The following is a 27,852-nucleotide window of genomic DNA, read 5'->3' on the forward strand; positions in this document are numbered from 1 at the left end:
GGTTGCATGTTTCTAGAAATTTGTCCATTTCTTCTAGGTATCCAACTTATTGGCATATAATTGTTTGTAGTACTCTCTTCAAGATTTTTTTGTATCTTTGTGATATTGCTTGTAATTTCTCCTCTTCGGTTTCTTATTTGTTCTTTTGGGTCCTCTTTCTTCTTGGTGAGCCTATTTAGAGGTTTTCAGTTTTCTTTATGCTTTCAAAAAACAAGTCCTGGTTTCATTGATTTTTTTTTCTATTGTTCTTTAGTCTCTATTTATTTCTTCTCTGATCTTTATTATTTCCTTCCTTCTGGTGACTCTTGGCTTTGTTCTTTTTCTGTTTCTTTAGATAGTAGGTTAGTCTGAGATCTTTTTCTTGAGGGAGGCCTGTATCACTGTAAACTTCCCTCTTAGATCTGCATTTGCTGCTTCCCATAGATTTTTGAAAGCTGCATTTCCATTTTCATTTATCTTGAAGTATTTTCTGATTTCCTTTTTGATTTCTTCACTTTCCATTGGTCTTGTAATAGTTCATTTTTTAGTCTCCACCTGTTTGTGCTTTTCCCATTTTTCTTTTGTAGTTCATTCCTAGTTTTATACCACTGTAATTGGGAAAAAAATGCTTGATGTAATTTCTATTCTCTTAAATTTGTTGAGAGACTTGTTTTGTGGCCTTGTGATCTATCCTGGAGAATGTTTCCTGTACACTTGAAATGTGTTTTCTGCTGTTTGGGGATGGAATGTCCTATAAATCAATACCTATTAAATCCAACTTGTCTATTGTGTCATTTAAGACCATTGTTGCCTTATTGATTTTTTGTCTGGATGATATGTTCATTGATGTAAGTGCGGTGTCAAAAGTTCCCTACTATTGTTGTATTATTGTCAGTTTCTCCTTTTAAGTCTGTTAATATTTGCTTTATATTATTTAGGTTCTCCTGTACTGGATACATATATCTAAATGAATATAGTATCTTCTTATATTGATCTGTTTATCATTATATAATGCCCTTCTTTGTCTTTTGTTATAGGCTTTGTTTTAAAGTCTATTTGTCTGATATGAGTATTGCTATCCTTTCTTTCTTGTCATTTGTTTGCATGAAATGTTTTTCTACCCTCTCACTTCCAATCTGTGTGTGTCTTTAGCTCTGAGGTGAATCTCTTGTATACCATATATATGGGTCTCATTATCTTATCCGGTCAGCTACTCTGTGTCTTTTTTCTTTTTTTTTTTTTTACTGGAGTATAGTTGATTTACAATGTTGTATTAGTTTCTGCTGTACAGCAAAGTGAACACTGGGCTGGAAGAAACACAGGCTGGAATCAAGATTGCCGGGAGAAATATCAATAACCTCAGATATGCAGATGACACCACCCTTATGGCAGAAAGTGAAGAGGAACTAAAAAGCCTCTTGATGAAAGTGAAAGAGGAGAGTGAAACAGTTGGCTTAAAGCTCAACATTCAGAAAACGAAGATCATGGCATCTGGTCCCATCACTTCATGGGAAATAGATGGGGAAACAGTGGAAACAGTGTCAGACTTTCTTTTTTGGGGCTCCAAAATCACTGCAGATGGTGACTGCAGCCAGGAAATTAAAAGACGCTTACTCCTTGGAAGAAAAGTTATGACCAACCTAGATAGCATATTCAAAAGCAGAGACATTACTTTGCCAACAAAGGTCCATCTAGTCAAGGCCATGCTTTTTCCAGTGGTCATGTATGGATGTGAGAGTTGGACTGTGAAGAAGGCTGAGCGCCGAAGAATTGATGCTTTTGAACTGTGGTGTTGGAGAAGACTCTTGAGAGTCCCTTGGACTGCAAGGAGATCCAACCAGTCCATTCTGAAGGAGATCAGCCCTGGGTGTTCTTTGGAAGTAATGATGCTAAAGCTGAAGCTCCAGGACTTTGGCCACCTCATGTGAAGAGTTGACTCATTGGAAAAGACTCTGATGCTGGGAGGGATTGGGGGCAGTTGGAGAAGGGGACGACAGAGGATGAGATGGCTGGACGGCATCACTGACTCGATGGACGTGAGTCTGAGTGAAATCTGAGAGCTGGTGATGGACAGGGATGCCTGGCATGCTGCAATTCATGGGGTCGCAAAGAGTCAGACACGACTGAGCGACTGAACTGAACTGATATACCTACTCCAGATTTTTTTCCCATATAGGCCATTACAGAGTATTGAGAAGAGTTCCCTGTGCTATACAGTAGGCACCCTATTTGATTGGAACACTTATTCCATTGGCATTTAAAGTAATTATTTATAGGTATGTCGTTATTGCCATTTTATTACTTCTTTTCCAGTTATTTTTGTAGTTATCTGTTCATTTCTTCTGTTTCTTCCCTTGTTGATTGATGATTTTCTTTAATGGTATGGTCCTTTCTTTTTAGTTTTTTTATTTTTTTTTAATCTGTGGTAGATTTCTGATAGGTGGTTACCGTCAGGTTCCTATATGTTGACCTATAATGTACTTGTTTTAAACTGGTAGTCATATAAGTTCAACCACATTCTAAAATATCTACATTTTAAAATCCTCTTCCCCTAACATCTCTGTCTCTATAAAGTTGCTTCTTTGGGAGCATCCCTATGCAGTCTACATGTACCCAGTGGCTTTGGTGGGAGAGCTGAATCTGATGTGAGCAGGAGTCACACCTTCCCCTGGGGTGTGCTGGCAGCTATCACCATGGTAGAAGGTGGGGCTAGAGATGGAATGGCTAGAGCCAGGGCTTCTCCTATGCTCAATGGCCATCACCACCCCATTGGGGGCAGAGTTGGTGCCCAAGGTACTGGAGCAGAAGCCCTGAGGATCAGGTCCGAGCTGGTTCCGTTTCAAGTGTGTGCTTTCCTCCCTGGCAATGGCACCTCTGCCCTAGTAGAGAGCAGCACTGAACAACAGGGATTAGCAGAGGACTGCGGGACAGGCCAGGGTAAGTGCTGAGACCATCCTAGCAAGTTAGTCAGAGCCCCAGGCAATTTTCAGGCTGTTTCCTCGCGTGCATGCTGGTAATGGCTTCCTTCTCCTTGTTCAGAGGCAGGGATGTTTCCAAGGCAGCTTCCTTCTCTCTAAGAGTGAACACTCTTCTTGGTGGCAGCAGCCTTTGCAGTAATGCACTGCACTGGAGCAAGAGAAGCTGGAGTGGGCACCCTGCCAGGCAGGGGAACAGGCTGTGGCAGTTGTGGGAAACCAGCCAGAACCCCAGGTAGTTTGCAGTCTGTTTCCTCTACCTTGTTCCATGAGAGTAAGCAAGTGTATGCATGTGCTTCATGAGCAGAGTGTTGGTTTCTTACAGCCCTCTGCTAAGTCCCAATGGTTTTCAAACCAGCTAAGGGGGCTGTCTTCCTGGAGTCATGCCCAACATGTGTCTTTAACCCATCATTCTCAAGGAGGATCCTTGAGACTGTGAAATCCCCCTCCTCTTGTGTGTCCCTTACTAGAGGCACTTGTCCTGGCCTGATTGCATTTCTTCCATTCCTACCCAACTCTGTGCATTCTTTGTAACCTTGGTTGTAGATGAGCCATAAAGGTCCCAGATTGTTTTCAGCAAGAGTTGTTTCACGTGTAGATGTCTTTCGATGTGTTCATGGAAGAAGGTGAACTCAGAATCCTCATACTCTGCCATCTTGATCTCCTACCCATCTGCCCCTGACTTTCCATGAGAGACAAGATGATGATCCTTCATTTTTTCCCTTTGGACTTTCTGAGAATATTTCCATAGTAAAAGGTTGTTGTTATCATTGTTGGTTCAGTGGTGATCATACCGTCTGTCTAAGACTTCAGTTTGCAACAATGTACCTATAGGTGAAGAGTTCAAATCCAAGCAAAGGACAGGTGATAAAGGTCAGGAATAGCAAGAATGTCCTGAGGTAGATCTCTGAGGTTTTCATTTTCACAGACCCATTTTTGTGCAGCATGTATAAATCATCTACCGTTCAGTTCAGTTCGATTGCTCAGTCGTGACTGACACTTTGCGACCCCAGGAATCACAGCACGCCAGGCCTCCCTATCCATCACCATCTCCCGGAGTTCACCCAAACTCATGTCCATCAAGTCGGTGATGTCATCCAGCCATCTCATCCTCTGTCGTCCCCTTCTCCAACTGCCCCCAATCCCTCCCAGCATCAGAGTCTTTTCCAATGAGTCAACTCTTCACATGAGGTGGCCAAAGTCCTGGAGCTTCAGCTTTAGCATCATTACTTCCAAAGAACACCCAGGGCTGATCTCCTTCAGAATGGACTGGTTGGATCTCCTTGCAGTCCAAGGGACTCTCAAGAGTCTTCTCCAACACCACAGTTCAAAAGCATCAATTCTTCGGCGCTCAGCCTTCTTCACAGTCCAACTCTCACATCCATACATGACCACTGGAAAAAGCATGGCCTTGACTAGATGGACCTTTGTTGGCAAAGTAATGTCTCTGCTTTTGAATATGCTATCTAGGTTGGTCATAACTTTTCTTCCAAGGAGTAAGCGTCTTTTAATTTCCTGGCTGCAGTCACCATCTGCAGTGATTTTGGAGCCCAAAAAGATAAAGTCTGACACTGTATCCACTGTTTCTCCATCTATTTCCCATGAATTGATGGGACCAGATGCCATGATCTTTGTTTTCTGAATGTTGAGCTTTAAGCCAACTGTTTCACTCTCCTCTTTCACTTTCATCAAGAGGCTTTTTAGTTCCTCTTCACTTTCTGCCATAAGGGTGGTGTCATCTGTATATCTGAGGTTATTAATAGTAAATGTGACATGAATTTAGCCATTCATCCTTTTTGCTGTTGCAGAACTTAGAGCTTCTTCCTGGGCTATGGCTTTGAGAAGGCAATGCAAACACAGATATTGCAATAAATTCATTTGCAATAGAGATAGATTTAAACATTTTAATATTCTTAAAAGAATATTTGATTTGGGTTGAGAGGGAGCTGACTTGATTTTCTTAGAGGCTCTAAAGAAGAGTGAATGTGAATGATTGGGCAAACCAGCGTCTTTATAAGGTGGTTTTTAAATTACATTGCTTGGAGTGTTTACCATTTATTTACTTGACTTTTACCCTTGCATGAAAAGCCGGAAGGAAATATGTCTTAATAAAGACTTAGGATACTTTGGTTTAAGAAGCTGGTGACACGGTGAATGGGGAATTAGGATTTAGGAATTGTCTATCCCAGATTTAGAAAGTCAGGGAGGTGAGGTTATAACTAGTGAAAACTTGTTTTCAAGATTCCCTTCACTCTGAAAGTTGGGGTTTTGCATGAGAAAACCCCCAAACAATAATATTTTAGTCCCCCAATGAAAGATTGGGAAATGCAAATGTTGCATAAATGATAGATCTTTCTCTTTTCCAATTTTGTATTCCTTGATTTAAAATCTTATATTACACTGATGAGTTAGGATTCACTTCAGAGCATGTTTAAAATTCAAAATGTGACTTGATTTTTAAATCTTTGATTTACATACTTTCAGGAACCCATTTATTATAGAAAGCGAGAACAGCTGTGTTCTCCCTCGGGGTGGTTGTTTCAGTCAAATCCTTTTAAAACATGAATTAGGAAGATTAGGATTTAATCTTTGTTTCTTCCAAGAACAAAAAAAATCTTATTATACAGTTAATATACTCCTGGTCCAGAATGTGTTATCAGAAAGTCCGTATTGTCTACTTTTTAATCAATGGTATATTTATAACTTTTAGAGTATTTTGTAGTTACATCAGGAAACCTGAAAGGTTTGCTCTCTTTATTTTTCCAAATTCACTGAATTTAGGGAACTATAAGGTGATGAACCTATCACTGAGCTATTTGGTGAGTATTTTTGCCACAAGCTACTAGAAAGACAGGAACCATTACCAAAAGTAGGAAGAATAATTTGTGGGTTAGCTATTATATGATAGTAATCACAATGTCTTGGTAAGAAATTAAGCACCAAGTTAATCAATAGTGATGGTACTCAAGTTTTGTAGAAGGTATTTTATAACAAAATGTTGGCATTAAAGAAACATTTGCAATTTACAGAAGTCTAAACTATTTTTAAAGCCCATATGGGCAGCTGAAGATGTATTTGTCCCATGTGAGTACTGGAGGTGGGTGGAGATAACAAGTAGCTTGCCATACCAAAGAGACTATGGCATACATGGAAAGTTGTCTTTTAAAAATGGAAAAAGTCCAATCAAGGAGAATGGGTAAGCTTGTAAATTAAGCAGGTCATGTGTAAACTGTCTTTTAGGCCGGTCGAAAAGAGAAAAATTGGTGAAATTCTTTAAAATCAGTCACAAGTTTTTAAGTTACTCAAAAGTGGGCAGTTTGCTGTGTCTGTTTGGTGATGATGGTACAATGAACTTGAGAGAAAAATAATGTTAATGATCTATTTGTCTAATAAAAAAGATATTAGAGGAACATGCTAATAACTCTATAATTTGCCTCCTGAAATTGATGACCAGGTTAAATTGTAATAAATGAACAGATAATCTAGGTGCAATTAACAAATTAAATATAGACAAGTTAGAACTATATAACATTCTTCTGTATTTTGAAGGAATTCAAAGTAAAGTTTTAGATGTAGACTAATAAGGGAGTTAAGTATAAATTAGATTGACATGTACACACTACTATTATATTTAAAATAAAATGCCCTTCCATGAAAAAGTAAAATTAATTAATAACATGACTTTTGGTTTGGAAATAAGGTTTGGAAATCCTTTTTTCTACTTGATCAGCAGTATATATTCAGCAATATGAATTTAAGTAAGGTTAATGGTTATCCTGTGGGAGTCAAATTTGAAATAAAAATTGTGCACTGTTAGATAAAGGGTGTTTCTGAGTCAGGGAAGGACAGTGAAGTTATAAAATCTAAGTCTTGCCAATACATTTGTTAACCTGAAAAGTTATGCTTGATTCAGATTTTTCTGTAGAAAAATGTTGACTTATTCTGGAATTTTATTTTCAGCCATTGATGAGAGCATTACATACAAATGAAAGTTGAAAGTGTTAGTTGCTCAGTCATATAGCCTACTCTGTATGACCGCATGGACTATAGCCCACCAGGCTTCTCTGTCCCTGGGATGCTGCAGGCAAGAATACTGAAGTAGGTAGCCATTCCATTCTCCAGGGGATCTTCCCGAACCAGGAATTAAACCCAGGTCTCCTGCGTTGCAGGCAGATTCTTTACCATCTGAGCCACACATACAGATAGGATCTCAAATGAAGAAGGAAAAAAAGACTTGTAGATTCTTGGGTCTTTTGTGTTGTGTGTTGTTTACATGGTGGTTTTCAAGTACAGGTGCTGTGATTGGGTTGTCCAAGTCGGAGAGTTTAAAGGTACTATTTTGCTGGTGGAATGTAAGAATTTTAATGATGCCCCTACCTACAGTAGGTTAGGTATTCTCTCACTATCACTACCATTGTACTAATGTGTAAATTGTATGTAGTCAGCTGCTTTATTCTAAAAAGAGTCTGGCCCTTTGGCATGCACCAGAGACAACATTTGCTGTATGAGATCGTTTCTGATAGCAGGATCAGCTAAGCCCATTTAATGTGGGTGATCCAGTAGAATATGGACTACCCATTTGGGTTACAGTTGTTCTAACAAAGCACGTGTGGAGAGTCAAGGGAATTTGTATGCTTTCTTTTAGATAAATGTGATATTGTCTTACATGATTTATTTTCCTTCATTTAAAACTTTGATACAAAATGTTTGTGTTCTTCCCTTTCTTCTCTCCCTGCCCCCTCAGAATAATATAGCCGATCCAGAAGAGCTCTTCACGAAATTAGAACGCATTGGAAAAGGCTCCTTTGGAGAAGTTTTCAAAGGAATTGATAACCGTAGCCAGCAAGTGGTTGCTATTAAAATCATAGACCTCGAGGAAGCCGAAGATGAAATTGAAGACATTCAGCAAGAAATAACGGTTTTGAGTCAGTGTGACAGCTCATACGTAACGAAATACTATGGATCATATTTAAAGGTAATGTGTGCACTGGATCATTTAGGTCATGAGGTACTTTCATTATGAGTATTTCTTTCTTTTTTTAATTCTGATTTTTGAAAGGCAGTGTCTTAAATTAGGATTTGGCAGCCTTCGGCCTTCAGGCAGAATCTAGCTCCATTTGTAGGGCCAAAATAGATTTAGATTTAGCAGCTGTGTCCTGAATGCATCCAGTACTCAGCTGTACCGTTTTTCCACACCTGAACTTTTGGGTTGATGGAGGAGCAGAAAGGCAGCTGAGCCTTGACACATAACCTTTGTCAGGAAAGAGCTTTCTTCCTGGACTTTCACACATTATTCTCAATGGCCCAGTCTATCTCAACCTCAGAATTGATGGCATATGTATTGTAAGTATGTCACTTGTTCCATTGAGTTATGGTGGTTATTTACACAACTCTCCCTCCCTCTAGATTGTGAGCTTCTTGATATCACGGAGTTTAGTTCAACCTGTCATGTTTTCACATCACATAGCACAGGGCATGGCACATCTTCAGCACATGATAAATACTTGTTGAAATGTAATTAAATAGAATAATATCTAACCCCACCACCAAAAAAGTTGGATTTTTAGTTTCCAGGGTTATAGAATTAACAGACACCTAAAATTCCAGCAGATGGAGGTATTTCTGCATCACAGAAAACTCTTTGGTGAGTTCTTGGGTTCCAGAGTTAGAGTCAAGATTTGTATCTATTGAAATATAAACAATAAATAATTAGAAAAATCTAGCTTAGATTAGAGTTTAAATTATTTTACAATTTAAAAATATATCCCCATATTGATATTTTTCAGAGGAAGGCAGTATTAGTTAGATCTTTGATTTTCAGGGCTTATAAGAGGGAAGGGTTTTTTTGTTTATTTGCTTGTCTATCTCTAGGCCAGAAGGGTGTGTTTATAACCCATTAGGCTCTTGGCCTGCACAAAAGTTAATGCTGTCTTTTTATCCTTTTATGTTCTGCTGGGATAAACTGTATTAGTTAATACTCATATAGATATTCATTATCAATTTCCCTGGCTTTTTATAGAGCCTAATTTTTTTTGTTTTTGGCCAAGCTGTGTGGCTTGCAGGATTGCACCCCAGCCCCTGTCAGTAGAAGTGCAGAGTCCTAACCACTGAACCGCCAGGGAATTCCCAACAGAGGCTAATTTAGTCTAAGAGTATGTGAATTAGGTGACTGTGGAATTAACGCATAGTAGAATGAATCATTAAATAACCAGTCACTGTGTGTCACACTGTACTAGGTTATGGAGATGTAAAAGTGAACAGCTCCTGCCTTTGAAGAGCTTACAATCCCATTTTGCGCTACAATGGTGTAGATTTTGTGACTGAATGCATACAAGGCCCAAGGTGCCATTTGCATAAATAAGCAAATGGTCACTTCTATCATTTTTTCCCATTATGGTATGAAGGAAAGACTCACAGGAGGCAGTAATACTGCTAGTAACTCATATCCAATATACTTTGGAGTGTTAGCCATTACTCTGTTTTACTGTGTACATAATTACTTGATTCTTTGTGGTGTACTTTGCTTTCATATTCTTTCCTAAAAAGCTTATTTAGCAGGTCAGATTCCTTGTTTCAGTATCCTATTGGCCTTCAGTCTCAGTAGTTTTAGGTCCCCCTTATAGTTCCCGTGGTTGTAGGCAACCCAGGAAATGTGGTAGTGGTGGTAATGGTGGTGTGTGTGTGTGTGTGTGTGTGTGTGTGTGTGTGTGTGTGTGTGTGTGTGTGTGTGCACATGCTCATTCTGGTTTACTCCTTATAATTTCAGATCCACTCTGGAGCAAATCTGAACACTTGCTATTTTTAGGCATCTGTACCAGATAAGCTACTTTTGGTAACTGACTCAAAATATTAAGTAAGCCCTATTTAAAATGTGTACTGACATGGTATGGACTTTTACTGGTTGCTTTTGCTGTGCTGTGCTGTGCTGTGCTTAGTCACTCAATTGTGTCTGACTCTTTGTTTCCCCATGGATTGTAGCCCATCAGACTCCTCTGCCCATGGGATTTTCCAGGCAAGAATACTGGAGTGAGTTGCCATGCCCTTCTCCAGGGGATCTTTCCAACCCAGAAATTGAACGAGGGTCTCCTGCATTGCAGGTGGATTTATTACAAGCTGAGCTACCAGGGAAGCCCCATTGGTTGCTTACAACCTTTATTTGTAGTCAATACTCCCATGGAAAATGAATTGTAACTCGGTTTGCATGATTTATTCCTAAGATTTCACATTTTAAAAAATTTCCCTCATAGTATACACGTACCAGTCATCCCCCAAATACTTAATCTTTTAACTAATATAACTGATAGTCTGTTTTCTCCAAATCTTGATTGCAGAATATTTTTAGGCCAGTTTAGGATACAGAACTCTTATCCAAGATGTCTTCTTAAAGAATTAAACTGCATTATTTTTATCTCTTTAACTGATCATTAAAGTACATTATGAGAAAGACTACTTTGAAGAACATGTTAATTCATGATAAAATTGTAGAAATTCAGATGGCTGGTATTGATTATTTGTGTCTAGATTATTTGTACACAAACATACACACATATTGTCTCATTATGGGTATAGTATACACAGAGAGCAAAAGAATTATAATTTTATAACTCTTTAATACTGTTTATTTAAATTACTTTCTTAAATCAACCCCTTGTTTATTTTCCATTTATATTAAGACATAGTGTGACTTTTCAGGCTTGCTTTTTTTTTTTTAATTAAAATCACATCAAATATAACAGGGTTTGGCTTGGTGCAGTCAATGTAACTCAAGGCTACATTCTCTAAGTACCATCAGAGAACTGCATCATCAGTTGACTTCTGTTCTTATTGTGGCCCATCCTTGCATTTCAGATAAGATGGGGGATTTTGTGAGTCAAGCTAATTGAGTAAAGTAGGATACTGAGTTCTTCTCAGGTTGTCCTAATACAGGATATAACCAGGACCTCACTGTAAGCTGGAGGAAAAGTTATTGCATTTGAGAGAAAATTATATGCTCTCTGAAACTGTATATAGTTGTAGTGCTTTTCGTGAGACTTGCAAAAATGTACTGGGTATTCATTTTGACTGAGCTCACTGTATAACTTTGTTTTTAAAAACAAGAGTAAAAACCAGATAAACACATCAGTATGACCACAGTATTTTCCTTTAATTTTAGTTCAGTGCAGATTTTCTTGACAGACAAAGTTAGTCTTTATGAAGGGTGCTAAAATAAGCAAACCCTTCCCTTCTGATCTCATAATATTGGAAGAATCTTTTATAATCTTTAAATATTTTTCTAGTTCGATGTAAATCTTAAAATGAAGGTCACTCAGGCATTGAATAGAATTTGAATCATGCCTTTATGTGCTGCTGAAAATTGCTTTTAGATTTCTGTTTATGTTGAGGATATATGCCCCCCTCCATATACCACAACTCCTGATATTTATTTTTTTAAAAAGAATTGAGTGATTGAGGTGAAATATTCCAGAATAGGACCTGTACACAGCTTTCTTATTATTTTTCCTGAGACCTTTGTGTGTGCTTATTCCCAATGTATGGTGAATGTTTCTGGAATATTTCTGGAATTTTCTTTAGATTAAAAAAAATTTAGTTTTCTGGTGCAACTTGAAGGAAATTGAGAGGGAAATATTTCCTCCTTTTTCAGTGTTTTTTTTTTTCACTCAAAATAAGAATCGTTTTAAATTTCCTATAATACACCTATAAGAAGCCTCATATTAGACTCAATGCAGCAGATATTTATTAATTGGGTGCCTCCTCTGTGTCTTCCTCTCACTCTGCATTTTCACCCTCATCCGTCTCATCTACTTTATTCTGACAGTTTTTAGATTCCTGTCTCTGGTTTCAGCCTCTCACCTTAGCTCCAGATAGGTGGATCTAACTTCCCTCATATCTCCCACTTATCTGTGAGTAGGTTTATCAAGTACACTAATCCCCAAACTGGGGAGTAGCATTTAAAATGGGTCTTGAGTATGATTTTGATAGGGGTTGGAATATGAGAATATAGTCAATCTGATTTCAGTATTGACCATCTGGTGATGTCCATGTGTAGAGTCTTCTCTTATGTTGTTGGAAGAGGGTGTTTGCTATGACCAGTGTGTTCTCTTGGCAAAACTCTGTTAGCCTTTGCCCTGCTTCATTCTGTACTCCAAGGCCAAATTTCCTGTTACTCCAGGTGTTTCTTGACTTCCTACTTTTGCATTCCAGTCCCCTATTATGTAAAGGACATCTTTTTTGGGTGTTAGTTCTAGAAGGTTTTGTAGGTCTTCAGAGAACCGTCCAACTTCTTCAGCATTACTGGTTGGGGCATAGACTTGGATTACTGTGATAGTGAATGGTTTGCCTTGGAAATGAACAGAGATCATTCTGTCATTTTTGAGAGTGCATCCAAGTACTTCATTTTGGACTCTCTTTGTTGACTATGATGGCTACTTTATTTCTTCTAAGGGATTCTTTCCCACAGTAGTAGATGTAATAGTCATCTGAGTTAAATTCACCCATTCCAGTCCATTTTAGTTCGCTGATTCCTAAAATGTTGACATTCACTCTTGTCATCTCCTGTTTGACCACTTCCAATTTTCCTTGATTCATGGACCTAACATTCCAGGTTCCTATGCAATATTGCTCTTTACAGCATCGGACTTTACTTCCATCACCAGTCACATCTACAACTGGGCACTGTTTTTTGCTTTGGCTCCATCTCTTCATTCTTTCTGGAGTTATTTCTCCACTGATCTCCAGTAGCATATTGGGCACCTACCGACCTGGGGAGTTCATCTTTCAGTGTCCTATGTTTTCGCCATTTCATACTGTTCATGGGGTTCTCAAGGCAAGAATACTGAAGTGATTTGCCATTCCCATCTCACACACTAGCAAAGTAATGCTCAAAATTCTCCAAGCCAGGCTTCAACAGTACATGAACCATGAACTTCCAGATGTTCAAGCTGGATTTAGAAAAGGCAGAGGAACCAGAGATCAAATTGCCAACATCTGTTGGATCATCAAAGAAGTGAGAGAGTTCCAGAAAAACAGCTACTTCTGCTTTATTAACTCTGCCAAAGCCTTTGATGTATGGATCACAACAAACTCTGGAAAATTCTTAAAGAGATAGGAATACCAGACCACCTGACCTGCTTCCTGAGAAATCTGTATGCAGGTCAAGAAGCAACACTTAGAACTAGACATGGAACAACAGACTGGTTCCAGATTGGGAAAGGAGTATGTCGAGGCTGTATGTTGTCACTCTGCTTATTTAATTTATATGCAGAGTACATTATGAGAAATGCTGGGCTGGAGGAAGCACGAGCTGGAATCAAGATTGTTGGGAGAAATATCAATAACCTCAGATATGCAAATGACACCACACTTATGGCAGAAAGCAAAGAACTAAAGAGCCTCTTGATGAAAGTGAAAGAGGAGATTGAAAAAGTTGGCTTAAAGCTCAGCATTCAGAAAGCTTAAGATCATGGCATCTGGTCCCATCACTTCATGGCAAATAGATGAGGAAACAGTAACAGACTTCATTTTGGGGGGCTCCAAAATCACTACAGATGGTGACTGCAGCCATGAAATTAAAAGATGCTTGCTCCTTGGAAGAAAAGTTATGACCAACCTAGACAGCATATTAAAAAGCAGAGACATTACTTTTCCAACAAGGGTCCATCTAGTCAAAGCTTTGGTTTGTCCAATAGTCGTGTATGAATGTGAGAGTTGGAGTATAAAGAAAGCTGAGCGTCATAGAATTGATGCTTTTGAACTGTGGTGTCGAGGAAGACTCTTGAAATTCCCTTGGACAGCAAGGAGATCCCACCAATCTATCCTAAAGGGAATCAGTCCTGAATATTCATTGGAAGGACTGATGCTAACACTGAAACTCCAGTACTTTGGCCACCTGATGCAAAGAACTGACTCACTGGAAAAGACCCTGATGCTGGGAAAGATTGAAGGTGGGAGGAGAAGGGGACAGCAGAGGATGAGATGGTTGGATGGCATCACTGACTCAAAGGACATGAGTTTGAATGGGCTCTGGGAGTTGATGATGGACAGGGAAGCCTGGCGTGCTGCAGTCCATGGGGTTGCAAAGAGTCGGACATGACTGAGCAACTGAACTGAACTGAACTGGGATATGAGACTGGGGTATAGACAAGGCATTCTTGACTGGAAAAAAATCTCAGATGGTAAAATTCTGGCAAGGTGATCTCTACTCTTCCTTGCAGTTCTGTAAAATTTTACATTCTGTCTCTTTTTTTTTTTTTACTGTAGTGGAATATGCATCACAAAAGTTATCATTTTAACACTTTTAAATGTACAGTTCTGTGGCATTTCATACACTCAAGTGACTGTGTGGCCATCTCTACCATTCATCTTCAGAATGCTTTCACCTTCCTCAGCCAAAACTCTATACCCGTTAATCTGTAACTCCCCATTCTCTCCTCACCATAGTCCTTAGTAACCACCATTCTAATTTCTGTCTTTAGTTTCCCTACCCTAGACTCCTCAGATCAGTGGGATCATACAACATTTGCCCAGTGGTGACTTGTTTATCTTACTTGCATATGCTGGTTCATGTGGTCAGTGTTAGATTTGGCTATTTGCTTCATAGACCAACCTGCTTAATTCAACATATACTTGATCTGTGTTCATGTATATGAACTTGATCTATGATCTGTTATCTTGATAATACATATCATGGGTATTGTACATGTTCTTTTCTTTTAAATTTTTGTTTTTCTGTGAACAAATGAATCCCAAGGTCCACAGTAGCATTTCTGCCCCCTTTGGCCAAATGTCTGCTTTAGTGGCACACAGTGGCGTTCAAAGGCCCCATGGGGTAATGGAGCTGATACTCCAGACACCAGTGATTTGTTAAAACTAGACTCCAGCTTCTCCCCGGTAAACAGTATAACTCTGAAGTACTCACTCTTTAGGTTTTCTGCATTTTGGAACAGAGAGCCATTTCCTGACCCCTAACTTACCACCCATGTTGATGCAGGACTTTACACTTACTCTTTCCAACCCATTGCTAAAACGTGTGGGTCATTTTATAATTGGAAAGTGGCATTTTCCCTGCAGGGACTTCCTATGCTTGAATGTGCCGGATATATGGTTATGGTTTAGAGCCACTTGGCTCGTTTGGATTTGTAAACCACTATGTAGATATCATCTTAGGCTTTTAAATTATTTAAGAATAAACCAAATATTTGCATTCTCAAATGCAAACATCTTTTACCAGAAATCAAAGGTAATAGTTGTAGTTCTCCAGAAGAATACAAACACAGGATCTGGGATTTTCGGTCAGCTTTGGTTTGTGATTGGTGTTTTCATTAAGACCCACTGTGGACAAGGAACGAGTAACAGCCTGTGTGGATTAAGCATCCGTGAGTAGGCAGGAGCCCCACCAGCTTGCCGTTCCTGCCTGTGCCCAGTCGTACTTTGCTTCAGTTCCTCTGCCTGCCTCACAGTCGTCTGAATGTCCAGACATAGAACCATCCTCCAGCGACACTTGTCTGCAGAAGTGACGGTCAGAAGGAAGCACCCAGAAAACCTATGAGACAGCTCTGGTTCCCTGCCTGTTTAGGAAGAGTCCTAGTTCCACCGAATAGCTTGCTTGCAAAGAGGAAGCATTTTCAGACCTGAAAGTTGCTTAGTCATAAGGTTAATGACATTTTTAAGCTTTCTATGAATACTTTTTAGTGACGAACAGACAGTTGGTAAGTCTCTGTTTTCAATTGGTACCAAAAAAAAAAAAAGCCACACATTGTTTTTAACTTGGAAAACAGATGCTCTCATTCACACAGAACTGCAAAACAGACAAACATGTTTTGTAAGATCTTTTAATTTTTCTTTGAAATGTCACGTGCATGGGAAGCAATCTGAATTCATGAGGTAGAATGTAGTACTTATTAGAAACAAACTGTGGCAAAAGACAAGCTTCTCAGGCTGTATGGCATTGTGAGGAACGATTCAGTTATCATGTTCTAAGAGTTGCATGAATCCCTCCTGGAACTCTTCTGCCCTCTCACTGTAATGGGGATTCATTTTCTCTCATTCCTACTATAGATGCTACTCTCTCTCCTAAGCTCAAGCTAGCTTGTTGTGACAGGAGAGAGCGGGTGTCAAGATGGGTATTGTTCCTCTCTCTCTTAGACATCCTACATAGTGTCAACATCTTAATTTAACTGAACCTTCCTTCCCCAGTCCCTAACTCTCGGCCACAGCCCATTCCCCACACTACAGTGTCCCCTAAACACCCATCATCATTTTACTGGAGTCCATTCTCTGCCATCGTAAAGCCCCAGAGACACTTGGAAATTTTGAATGGAACTCCTACTTCCCAAGGATTTTAGAGTTTCAGGACTACCAGCAATAGCTTGAGAATCTATGCTGCAAGTGGGACTGTAAAGGTGAGAAATGTGTTCCCGGAATCCCAACATGAAGCAAGACACTGAATCCACTTTTCCCCTAGAAACATTGTTATGGGATAAATAGTAGTTTCTCTGGTGTTCTTTCAGGTATACTATGGATACCTTTGTGTTAAATTGTCTTTTGGAGGGGACTGCTCCAGGAACCTAGGCATTATTTTTATGGCAAAATGCTTGCTTTCCAAATCCCAAACATCTTTCTTTAAAAAGATGGACTTTTGGAATACAATCCATTCACAGCTTGGCTATTTGCCAGTACAATAAAACCAACCATTCTGCTTCCAGTCAATTCTGTGGTCCTAAAAAAATTCAGAGAACACCACTCATGAAATGTTATGGGGAGAGAGAGATGTCTCCAGTATTTCTAACTGTAGCTGAAAGAAAATTTAATGATTTCCAAATTTTGTCTGATACAGCTGAATAGTGTGTGTGTGTACACACCTGTTTTATAATTCAAATATGTGTGTTCCCTCTATGAGCTCCATTTCCTATTGTACAACTTACAGTGAAGTTAATTTTACCTGGATTAATCATCATGCTCTTCAACCTACACATTCCCTTTCTTTTATCCATTTACCTTGGGGGAGAGGGGGCTACAGTGTTACTAGTTTCTACATGTGTACAAAAAAATGCCCATTAATTGTGGCTGATAAAAGTTGTAAAGTAGATTAAAACAAAAACTAAAATAAGGTATAGTACCCAGTGTCCTCAAACTCTCAAATCACATGGGAAGCACTCAGAAGCCCCATTCAAAATTTCTACAAGTCTCCATTTACCTCCTCATTCATTTCCTTTCAGCATCATCATTCAAAATAATAATTTAAAGCTATGGTTTTTTTTCCTAACATTTATTAAAGTTGCTAATAGTTCGACAATAAGCAACAATAATGTGTCATTTCTAATATTTAGCTATATCATACATTCAATAGGTTTCAGGGAGAGTCAAGACTTAGGACTTGACTCTTATTTGTAATAGTCTATGGAAAAATATATTGAGTTCCAAACAACTAATTTTAAACCTATATTTTAGAACCAGTACATTAGTATGTCAGATTGAACATTTATGCTATGCTATGTTATTTGGCTCAGGTTTATGATTATTAAGCTATTTCATGGTTTTCACAGGGTTCAAAATTATGGATAATAATGGAATACCTGGGTGGCGGTTCAGCGCTGGATCTTGTAAGTATTTTTAAACAATTACACACACACACCCATACTTTCACTTTTCTCTTTTAATTGGAGTGAGCATTGGCTTTTGGGCAAGCTAAGTGGTTGCTTTAGTTAATATGTTCACTCTGCCTTCAGTACTGCTACTCTTAACATAGATTCCGCTGTATTGCAGGTTCTGCACATTGCTGGCGTTCTTAAAGTATATAAGAAATACAGACAGCTTAATAAAATTCCCTCCAAATTAGGAATGAGTGTGTGAAAGTTGCCATCAGTTTCATGTTTTACTTTACATGCTTATCCCTGAGAAGACTGAGCGTTCTTAGATTTTTGAAGAGATATCATCAGATAACTGTTTTTAAATGTGGTTCTTGGGTTTTGACCAAGAAGCCCTACAGACCCAGCTCTCTGCAGAGTTCTCTCTGCCTCTCTATAGGTGACTTGGAAGTGTGATGGCATTTTTGTCACAATGACTTGGAAATGCCACAGCCATTTTAGCAGACCAGGCTGCTAAAATCCTGCAGTGTGAGGGAAAAGTTCTAATAAATGAAGATGTGTTTGTGCACAAAATGTTATTGAGAAACACTGGTTGTCTTCCCCCAAGTGGTGTGATTTTATCAGTGTTGTCCCTCCCTCTTTAAAATTTTTATTAATGTGACATTGTATTTAAAATGCAATATGAATGACTAGAGACAACTTTGTGTAATAGAATGACTGCTGGGCTGGCCTATGGGAGTTTGAGTTTGTAGGGCTGCCTCTGTTTATAACTAAGTCTGTGACTGTGAGCCAGACACATAAATCCTTGGGCTTGACGTCCTAGAAAATGAAGTTGCACTAAGTTGTCTTCCATTTTTAATATTATACGACTTTTATATAATATGCTCTGCCTTTGAAATTGGAGTCTGCTGTTTCTAAAAATCAAGTGTTTTGATGATTAAGATCACCGAGTAATGTTTTCATTCTTATTTTTTTTAAGTAGAAATGAATTTTTCTGACTGCAAATGATCAAATATTTTTTAAAGCCTTTAATATTGAATGCCAGTACTTCCAAAGTTTCAAATAATCCTATGAACAGAAATGACCATAAGCGATTTTTCCTTCCTTTAGACAGAACCATATTTAAACCATTCAAAAGAAATGGTAATTAAACTTGATGGAGAGCCTTATCTTCTAGGAATTCATCTCAGTTTAATCAGTTGCTGAGTTAGGCCATCCTTCCTTGTATCTAATCTAATTCTTACATCCTAAAGCTCCATTTCATTTTTTTTTCTTTCTCTCTCCTGTCTAGTGAGAGAACATAACTGGTATTTCTTTGGCTGATAGTCCTTCATGCATACGGAGTCAGGTCTCATTCTCACCATTAAATGATCTCAGCTCTATTTGTCATGTAGTTTGATTAAACAATAGTTTATTCATTAGCTCCACAAGAAGCCTCACAATTGCTCTAGGAGCCTCCTCCTACTTTTTAAATATTAAGAATCCTTTCCAAATTTATCACAGTTACCTTAACTGGCCCCCCAAAATGTTTACCATGTCACTTCCCTGCTTTGTAGGCATTGGCAAGACCAGTGCACTGCTTTCCTCAGAATCTCTGATAGCAACGGGAAGCACTGGACAGTGGCCCAGCCCTAACTAATACAATCTGTGTCCCCCAAGAGTAGCTGGGGCAGTTTTATGAAACCTCTGAATGAAATGATTTTGAGATCTTAATCTCATTCTGAGCTCTGCCTAAGTCAAAAAATAACAATTAGCATAAATTCAATGAACTTGAAATGTTTCTAGCTGTGTAGTGGCTACAAATCAAGAGACCTAGATCCTATTCCCAATTCTGCCATTGACTAGCTGGCTAATATTGGGCAGACTATTTAACCTGTGCCTCAAATGTTCAAATAAGAAATTAGATGAGTAATCTCTCTAGTTTTCTTTTTTCTAGCTTTAACACTTAATACTATTGTGATTTAATTATAAACTTCATTGACTTGACTTTGTACGGAGAGCAAATGATGAGAATACACTATTCTTCATTTAGGAGAATGCTATCGTTTGGAGGAATCTAAGAAAGGATCAGGGTTAGAGGAGGGTACTGCTACCAGGGACAAGAGAAATTAAAAGGAATGCTGGGCAAAAAGTGTTCATCCCATTAAACTGGTGTCTGATAGTGTAATATGATTATGACCAGTAATTAAGTTCAACGCTATATAGTATATGGACCTTCCCCAAAGGCTCAGCTGGTTAAGAACCAGCCTGTCAATGTAGAAGGTACAAGAGATGCGGGTTCAATCCCTGGGTCAGGAAGATCCCCTGGTGAAGGAAATGGCAACCTACTCCAGTATTCTTCCCTGGAGAATCCCATGGACAGAGGAGTCTGGCTGGCTGCAGTCCATGGGGTTGCAAAGAATAAGACACAGCTTAGCAGCTGAAAACAACTATATACCTCAAGATTTCCTCCCATTCTTACAAAAAAATTAGTTGTGTGTGAACAGACTTTGAGCATAATGTACATTATTTTATTGAATTGATTATACCTCACTTGTTTCCAATAAAAATTGCAGTGGCTTACAACAAAAACACATATAATAAGGTTAAGAGAATAAAACATGAGCACCAGGGGAAAAAGTTGGAAACGATACGCTAACCATAAGAGAAAGCATAGCAAAACATGCTGTATTAGGGACTGGCTGGAAGTCAGAGGAGTATGGGAGAACACCCCCAAGCCTGCAAATGTCCCTCTTGAATATGCTCAGTTGACAGCAAAGGCACAGCATACAAAGCCAGCACCCTGCCCTGGGGTAGATGTGTTAGCTATTAGAGACATGGTAAAGTCTTCAGTCTTTGGAGAGAAGCTCCATCGTGCACTCCAAGGACAGTGGACCAGGATCTTGGCATCATCTCTCCCAAGGTTACATTGGAAATTTTTAAAAAGCAACCTGTATCCCATCTATTTACTTTCCTTCTCTTTCCAGCTCCTTTTTTTCTCCTCTTCTGATCATTATCATCATGGCTAAGGAAACATTTTAACCACAAGGTTTGGGATAGTTTTCTGTCTGACATGAACAAGAAAAACCCAACTCTGCCACCACCCCACTCCCATTTCCCTGCCACGGAAGTGCCCTTCCCATCCTCCTCCAGTACCCAGTTAAGTGAGATTGCATTGAATTTTAAACTGGACCTAAGTATACCAGATAAGCTAATGTGTCTGTAGGACCACTTTTCCGTTTGTTTTTACTTAAGTATATTTTTAAAATTCTGTATTATTCAGACCACTTTTAGAAATCTTTCAGAATGATAGCTAGTACCTTTTATATGGACCTTGCCCAATTTTCTAAGTGACTGAGAATATACCTCCTCTGGCCCTGTCAACATTTTATAATCAATGATACTAAAGTACTAGTCTTAAGTAGTATTACTTGACATTTATCTTTAAGTTCTTTGGTAGTACCTCAGAATTTCATTACCAGCAATCAATAAAATAATATACCATTTTCACCTTTTAGATGACTTTAATCACTGGTGTTTAAATAGATACTTTGGGGTGGAAGTTGATACATTTGAAAGTAAATAGATAATGTTACCTAGGAAAGGCACCTACTGAACTATAAACATCCCTGAAGTATACTATATATCCAGAGCATAGTTAATATTAAATAGTGAGACCGAAGTATGGGTTCTGTTTTAAGCTGTTAAATCTCAACATGAAAGTGCCCTTTATTCAGAATAAATATGGCATTCATGAAAGATGAAATACAGAAGGTGCCAAAGAGCTGTGAATCCCTCCCAGTGTGAGGCAGAGTGGGCAATGTTTGATTTTCACCACCTCTTCCCTCCTTCCAGCAAACAGAACTCTACCTCAGCTCTGACTTTAGATTCCCACCCTTTCCTGTAATAATATTATACAGTCCACTGTTTGTGCTTTATGAGGTACCAGAATTTTAAAATAACTATTTATTTTAAAGAGAGATTTTCAGATATTCCATTACAAATTCTCCTGAAACTTAATCATTGCTTTCCTTGTATTGCAGTTGAAACCACTGGCTTTAGTACAGGGATGGGGAAAGAAAGAGAAATGTGTTACATTTATTTGAAAAACTGTATCCCTCCATGATTTGAATTTCTTTTTACAATGAAAGCTTGAATAGTTTAATTATTATATTCCTAGCTAAAACTTAAATCTGAGTCTCTAAAAAGTCTCTGCTTTATAATGTTTTTGAAATTCGTAAATGTTAAGAACGGTGCTACAGCTGACCCATATGATCAGATTGGGTTGCTGCAGAAATCTTATGGACCATCTGATCTAAAAATCAGTTCAGTGTAAATATTTAATGTTTTAAACAGCAAATGCCAAAATTTAAGTAGTTGATATATTTTTTCTATCTGTCATTACTTAAGCATGTTCCTTAGATCTTTAATGTAAATATTTAAGAACCTCAAGATTTGAAGCTAATATATAGTTATATTATCTTTCAAGATTAAATCTAATCATTAAAATCTAATCATTGAAAACCCTTTTAGCCCTTTGACTTAACTCTCTTCACCCTTAAGAATTTTCTCATTTGTTTAAATACTGGCTTAATAAACAGAACTGTTTCATTATATATAAGCAATTCCCTTATTTCAAAGATAATGTTAAGTTTGAACCTTATCGTTCCAAACTTTTACATGTGTGTGCGTGTGTTTTCCCCTAAGCTGCGAGCTGGTCCATTTGATGAGTTCCAGATTGCTACCATGCTAAAGGAAATTTTGAAAGGTCTGGACTACCTGCATTCTGAAAAGAAAATTCACCGAGACATAAAAGGTATACAGAAGTCTAATATGAACCTGAGAAAAATAGATGCATTCTGAGGAAGCTGAGGTTTTTTTTTGTTTCCTTTTCCCTCTTAGCTGCCAACGTCTTGCTCTCAGAGCAAGGAGATGTGAAACTTGCTGACTTTGGAGTGGCTGGCCAGCTGACGGATACACAAATTAAAAGAAATACCTTTGTGGGAACACCATTTTGGATGGCACCTGAAGTTATCCAGCAGTCAGCTTATGACTCAAAAGTGAAGTGTTACCTATAAACTCTTTTGTTTTGAATATTGTTTTACATAGCATCCTATCCTATTTAATAAACTGCCTCAATTCTCCTTCCTCTTAGAGTATTTCTATAACTAGAGCCATGTCAAATTTTGCTGCTAAATCATAAGTTCCTAGATGCTGGTAATACTGAGTATTTGGATCTTCCCTTCAGTGACCTTCCATCCTACTTGGAATACAATGCAAAGTCCTTACTACCACGTGCATGGCCGTCTGCTGTCTGGCCCTTGTCTACCTCTGCCTCATCGCCTACCACTCTCCTCCATTTTCTACCCATTTCAGCCACAGTGGCCTCTTTACTGGTCCATAAACACAGCAAGTCCCCTCTGGCCTCAGGACCTTTGCACTTGCCTCTCCCTCTAACTGGAATAACTTTCCTCTCAATCAGGTCTCGGCTTAAACATTACTGACACGGAACAGTCTTCCCTAGCCATCCCATGTAAATTTGCAGCCCTTTTACCTTGTCATTCGTTATTCCATTATCCTGATTTTGTATTTTCTTCACAGAACTTAATACCATCTGACATCCTATTGTTTATTCATGTATCTTTCTCTTCTACTAGAACATAAGCCTCTTGAGAGCAGGAATTTTTGTCTGGTTTAGTCACCACCCGAATTCTCAGTGCTTGGAATGCGGTGCCTGGCACAAAGTAGGGAATTTGATACTTTTCTTAAAAAATGAATTCCATCAAAAAGTTATTAACACCACATTTCTTGAGACATTTTAATATTGTATGACCATGAGACTCCACGGGTTATTTTGTGGCAGAATGTTAGAATGGAATTTCAAGGTAATTGTTCTTTCCTCCTACCTTAGGCTGACATTTGGTCACTGGGAATTACTGCTATTGAACTAGCCAAGGGAGAACCACCTAACTCTGATATGCATCCAATGAGAGTTCTGTTTCTTATTCCAAAAAACAATCCTCCAACTCTTGTCGGAGACTTTACTAAATCCTTTAAGGAGTTTATTGATGCTTGCCTGAACAAAGATCCATCATTTGTGAGTATATGTGCTATGACCGTTGTTTTCTGTGATCAGATATACATAGAGCCAGTGTGGTTTGTTCAACAGTAAGGAATACAGTGCCTGTGGAAACTGTCTACAGACCATCCAGGAACCTGACTGTCCCGTCTGTGTTGCTAATTTTGTTCAGTTGTTGACAAGATCCGTAGTTCCTTCTCTCCTTCCCCTGCATCTTCTCTTTTTGCTATGTTCCCTAGCATCTTCCTCATTCTGTTGATCATTTCCTATTTCAAGGGGAAATAAAGTTCATTTTCTAGGATGTCATTAAGAAAGTATAACTATGCACCATGATTCTTATTCAACTGTTTTCATTTTTCATGAAAAGTTGTTGGTGTTTCACGATTTTTTATTTAATGTTCAGAAATTCCAACATGAAGTTGTATATTTTTCCTGAAGTCTAGTGAACTCCATTCATTCAGTTGGCAAATTTGATTACAGTTGTTTTTTTTTGTTTTTAAAATATAGTTGCCTGATAACTGTGAGAAACTAAAATATACAAGAACTATCTCTAAATTGGATGTAACTATCGTAGGTTACTAATGAATATTCTGATATTAATAAAATATTAGGGAGGAAATATCCCCCACAACACATGATATTTTTATTTAGGTACAATATGAATTAATGTGTGATGGAGAAGGGATTAATATGGGGGTCATATGATGTGTGCAGATAATAAGAAAGTTATAGCCTTGCTAGTTTTCATCCTTTTTATTCCAATTTACAGTAAATATAATAAAAGTATTTTAATGCACGATCTTGTTTTAAAATTTTTATGTAATTATCGAAGTCCTATCATGTGTTTCTCTACTTTGAAGAAAGCCCTGCCTGCCTGTTTGCTGGTACATAGGCCACCTTTTGCCACTGGATTTTAGCAAATGGATACCAAAGCAGTGAATTTAATTTGGTTGCCTTGAGCCACTTCGGAAATAGAATTAGCTATTGTCCTATGGCATTTTAGTTATTCTCATATCTATAGACAAACTTTCATACCTTTCAACTTGATAATGATTTCATATCACTCTTTGCAGTCATAAAAAGCCTAGACATATTGGCGCATCCTTTCTTTTTTGTTCCTTAGCGTCCTACAGCTAAAGAACTTCTGAAACATAAATTCATTGTAAAAAATTCAAAGAAGACTTCTTATCTGACTGAACTGATAGATCGATTTAAGAGATGGAAGGCAGAAGGACACAGCGATGATGAATCTGATTCTGACGGATCTGATTCGTACGTACCAATTGTTTACTTTTTATGTAGATAGCCCATTTCAGTATTTCATATCTGTTACTGTGAGCTGATGTGTTTTCTCTAGCATAAAATGTAAACCTTTTTCTAAAGTGTGACTTTAGAAATTGTGAAAATCTTTTAAAATCGTGGTCTGTGAAGTACAATGAATTTGGAAACACGTTTTGGTTTTTTTTTTTTCCCCTTAGAAGTGAATTTCTGTAGTTTTAAATGGTCTCAGTCTAACCCCTAGTGGATACTTGAGCATATTACAAAATTTTGGAACAAGATTGCATTTAAAGTGTTTTATTAGCTTGCCCAAAGTGATAAAGAGCAATGTCTTCTCATACTTTCCTGGCAACCTATAAAACCCCTCTGGAGAACTAACGTTTCTCACCTCTTGGCCATGTACCAAACTGTGATCAGACTGGTACATTGAAATATTCATTTATATCTGATTTGTACCCCCTAAAAAGTTGCATTATTTTTTTAACTACAGCATTTATACTAACATTTGAGCCTCTAACTCCTTAACTTAATTTAGACTACACAGTCTGTAGGCTACACCAGAATTTACTCCTCTGCTAGTTGAACTGACACAAAGGCAACACCAAATCTCTTCAGATAATATCTGCATTTATGAGAAGTTGTCCAACTTTTGAAAAGTCTAAAAAGTACCAAGGTAGTTGTCTTTACTCTGTTCTAATGGTTGTTGGCCTTTGCTGCCCATTAGTCACTCTTGGAGCCTTTAAAAATGTAGATTAACTATACTCCAATATAAAATAAGATGAAAAAAAAAAAAAAAACACCACAAGCCACATTACAGGAGATCTTGATCTAGTCAGTGGGAAGGGATTGGGCCAGGGCTTTATATATAGTAAGAGACCTTCACATGTGATTCTGATATATACTTAGAGCTGGGTACCATTGCTACTCTTTAGCAGAAAGCAGTGTGTATTTGAAACTGAGATCAAATTATTTTTTTATACATTGGGGCAATTATCCATTCAGAATCTGTCTGCACTGATTTGGTATTTTCCCCAAGCTGTGTCATTTGGGAACTTATGGAAATATCTTTGGCAATCTCTTTAGGGAGTCCACCAGCAGGGAAAATAATACTCATCCTGAATGGAGCTTTACCACTGTGCGAAAGAAGCCTGATCCTAAGAAACTACAGAATGGGGCAGTATGTATACAGAGATGATCACTTCCTTTTGGTAGACTTTGTCAAACTATAAAATGAGACAGTGTGATGGCCAGAAATTGTTAGAATTTAATACCCCTAAATGCTTGTCTACCTCACTGTGGTCCACAGTATGTTTCATTTGCCATTCATTTCAAACTAATTAAAAAAAGGTCATAGAAGTCATTTAAGTAGCCATTGGTATGTTTTAAAATAGAATTGTGCATATTAATTGTAATCCTAGAAGTTAGAGGCCTCTGGATGATGGATGGGAATGAGTGATGAGAAGAAAGTATGGAGAGTTGCCTTGTATTGGGTCTTTTTTGAGGAGGACTCCAATGAATGCACATGAGTGATTATTTTAATTTCATGTGTATAATCTGTAATATTTGTTCAAAGGAGCAAGATCTTGTACAAACCCTGAGCTGTTTGTCTATGATAATCACACCTGCATTTGCTGAAGTAAGTACAGAGTCATCAGCTTTGGCTATCTAATTTAAGAAGTTTAGTAATTTTAAATGTTATAGCTATTGATCTTTCTCAGCTTAAACAGCAGGATGAGAATAATGCAAGCAGGAATCAGGCAATCGAAGAACTGGAGAAAAGTATTGCCGTGGCCGAAGCTGCCTGTCCTGGCATTACAGATAAAATGGTGAAGAAATTAATTGAAAAATTTCAAAAGTAAGCTTGAAATGTCATTTTTAAAAAGCTATTTTGACATTTTCTGTTGGATGTTCATTTATGATGTGATAATATGATTACCTACTTATTTTGGTTATTTCTAACAAAGTCAATTCTTAATAGTCATATAATTGAAAACTGTTTTGTTTGCCGCCCATCTGAAATATTAGCTTTTGGAATTATCTGCACATATTACAAGGTAGTTTTCCACTGAATGAAATGGCCTGGTTGTTTTTCTCCCTTTTTTTTTCTTTTGTTAGTAGGAGTATAGACAAAAGGTCAGGGGGCATATTCTTATTTGGACCCTTGTAAATACCATTTAGGAATGCTTTCATTCTTGTTGCTATTCTTATCACAGTGCTATTCACAGTTTCAGTGCTATAGTTCATTAAGTTTAACCCCCATAGGAAAAGTTAAGGAAAGGATTTTAGGTAGAGAAACTCAAATAAAGATTCTGAAAAGTTCTTATGGTTGATTTCAGTTTCTATACTGTCTCTTGAACTGTTGCTTTAACTTTGTACACACTCAGTAAAGTTCTTACATTTAATTGTTAAATTCCCTTTTAAAATGCATATACAAACACAACTTCTTAGCTCAAGCAAGTTATAAAGCAATACTAATCTTAGCCTTAATCTCATTATATGGCTTCTCAGCGTATCTTTATATTTCTTTGTATTTGTGATGCCGCTGGGATCAAGTTGGAACAAACTATACAGCTGTAAAACATACTCTCCTAGATCTTTTTAGCTGATAAAGCCTATTTATATTCATCAGTTAAAACCCCTCTTAAAATCCCTTAGTTTTTCTTAAATTAATTTATTTATTTTAATTGGAAGCTAATTAAAATCCCTTAGTTTTTAATGAAAACCTCCCTTCTCTTTTCCAAATCAAACAAATCAATTGGAAGCTGTAAAATCAGACACAAAAGGGATTTTTTTTAACTTCCTTGTGTTTTAGCATCTGTATGATGAGACCCAATACAGTTTTGTCTGCTCAATCACTTCCTTCACTGGAGAGTTCATACAGATATAAGATAGACACACACATACTTATACATCGTTTAAGTTTTTCCTAATTTTATAGGTGTTCGACAGATGAATCCCCCTAAGAAACTTCTCGTTATTG

General features: G+C 37.9%; 1 protein-coding gene across 1 annotated transcript; it reads left to right on the forward strand.

The window, feature by feature from the left end:
• Nucleotides 1–2,672: 2,672 nt before the first annotated feature.
• Nucleotides 2,673–27,835, forward strand: STK26 (serine/threonine kinase 26). Its single transcript, XM_052662616.1, has 12 exons — nucleotides 2,673–2,916; nucleotides 6,195–6,217; nucleotides 7,699–7,929; nucleotides 17,495–17,551; nucleotides 22,223–22,331; nucleotides 22,418–22,575; nucleotides 23,427–23,612; nucleotides 24,718–24,866; nucleotides 25,956–26,049; nucleotides 26,446–26,508; nucleotides 26,591–26,727; nucleotides 27,811–27,835. Exons 1-12 carry the CDS (start codon nucleotides 2,673–2,675, stop codon nucleotides 27,833–27,835), a joined length of 1,476 nt encoding a protein of 491 aa, XP_052518576.1.
• The last annotated feature ends 17 nt before the right edge of the window (nucleotides 27,836–27,852 follow it).

The sequence above is a fragment of the Budorcas taxicolor genome, chromosome X, assembly GCF_023091745.1.
Source record: "Budorcas taxicolor isolate Tak-1 chromosome X, Takin1.1, whole genome shotgun sequence".
NCBI classification, from domain to species: Eukaryota; Metazoa; Chordata; class Mammalia; order Artiodactyla; family Bovidae; genus Budorcas; species Budorcas taxicolor.

Bases quoted from the DNA above. Each gene is read 5' to 3' on its own strand.
- STK26 (XM_052662616.1), top strand. From the start codon at position 2,673: ATGGTAGAAGGTGGGGCTAGAGATGGAATGGCTAGAGCCAGGGCTTCT. The intron at 22,576-23,426 runs GTGAAGTGTTAC...CTCCTACCTTAG, and splicing joins AGTCAGCTTATGACTCAAAA to GCTGACATTTGGTCACTGGG. The intron at 26,050-26,445 runs GTATGTATACAG...ATTTGTTCAAAG, and splicing joins AGAAACTACAGAATGGGGCA to GAGCAAGATCTTGTACAAAC.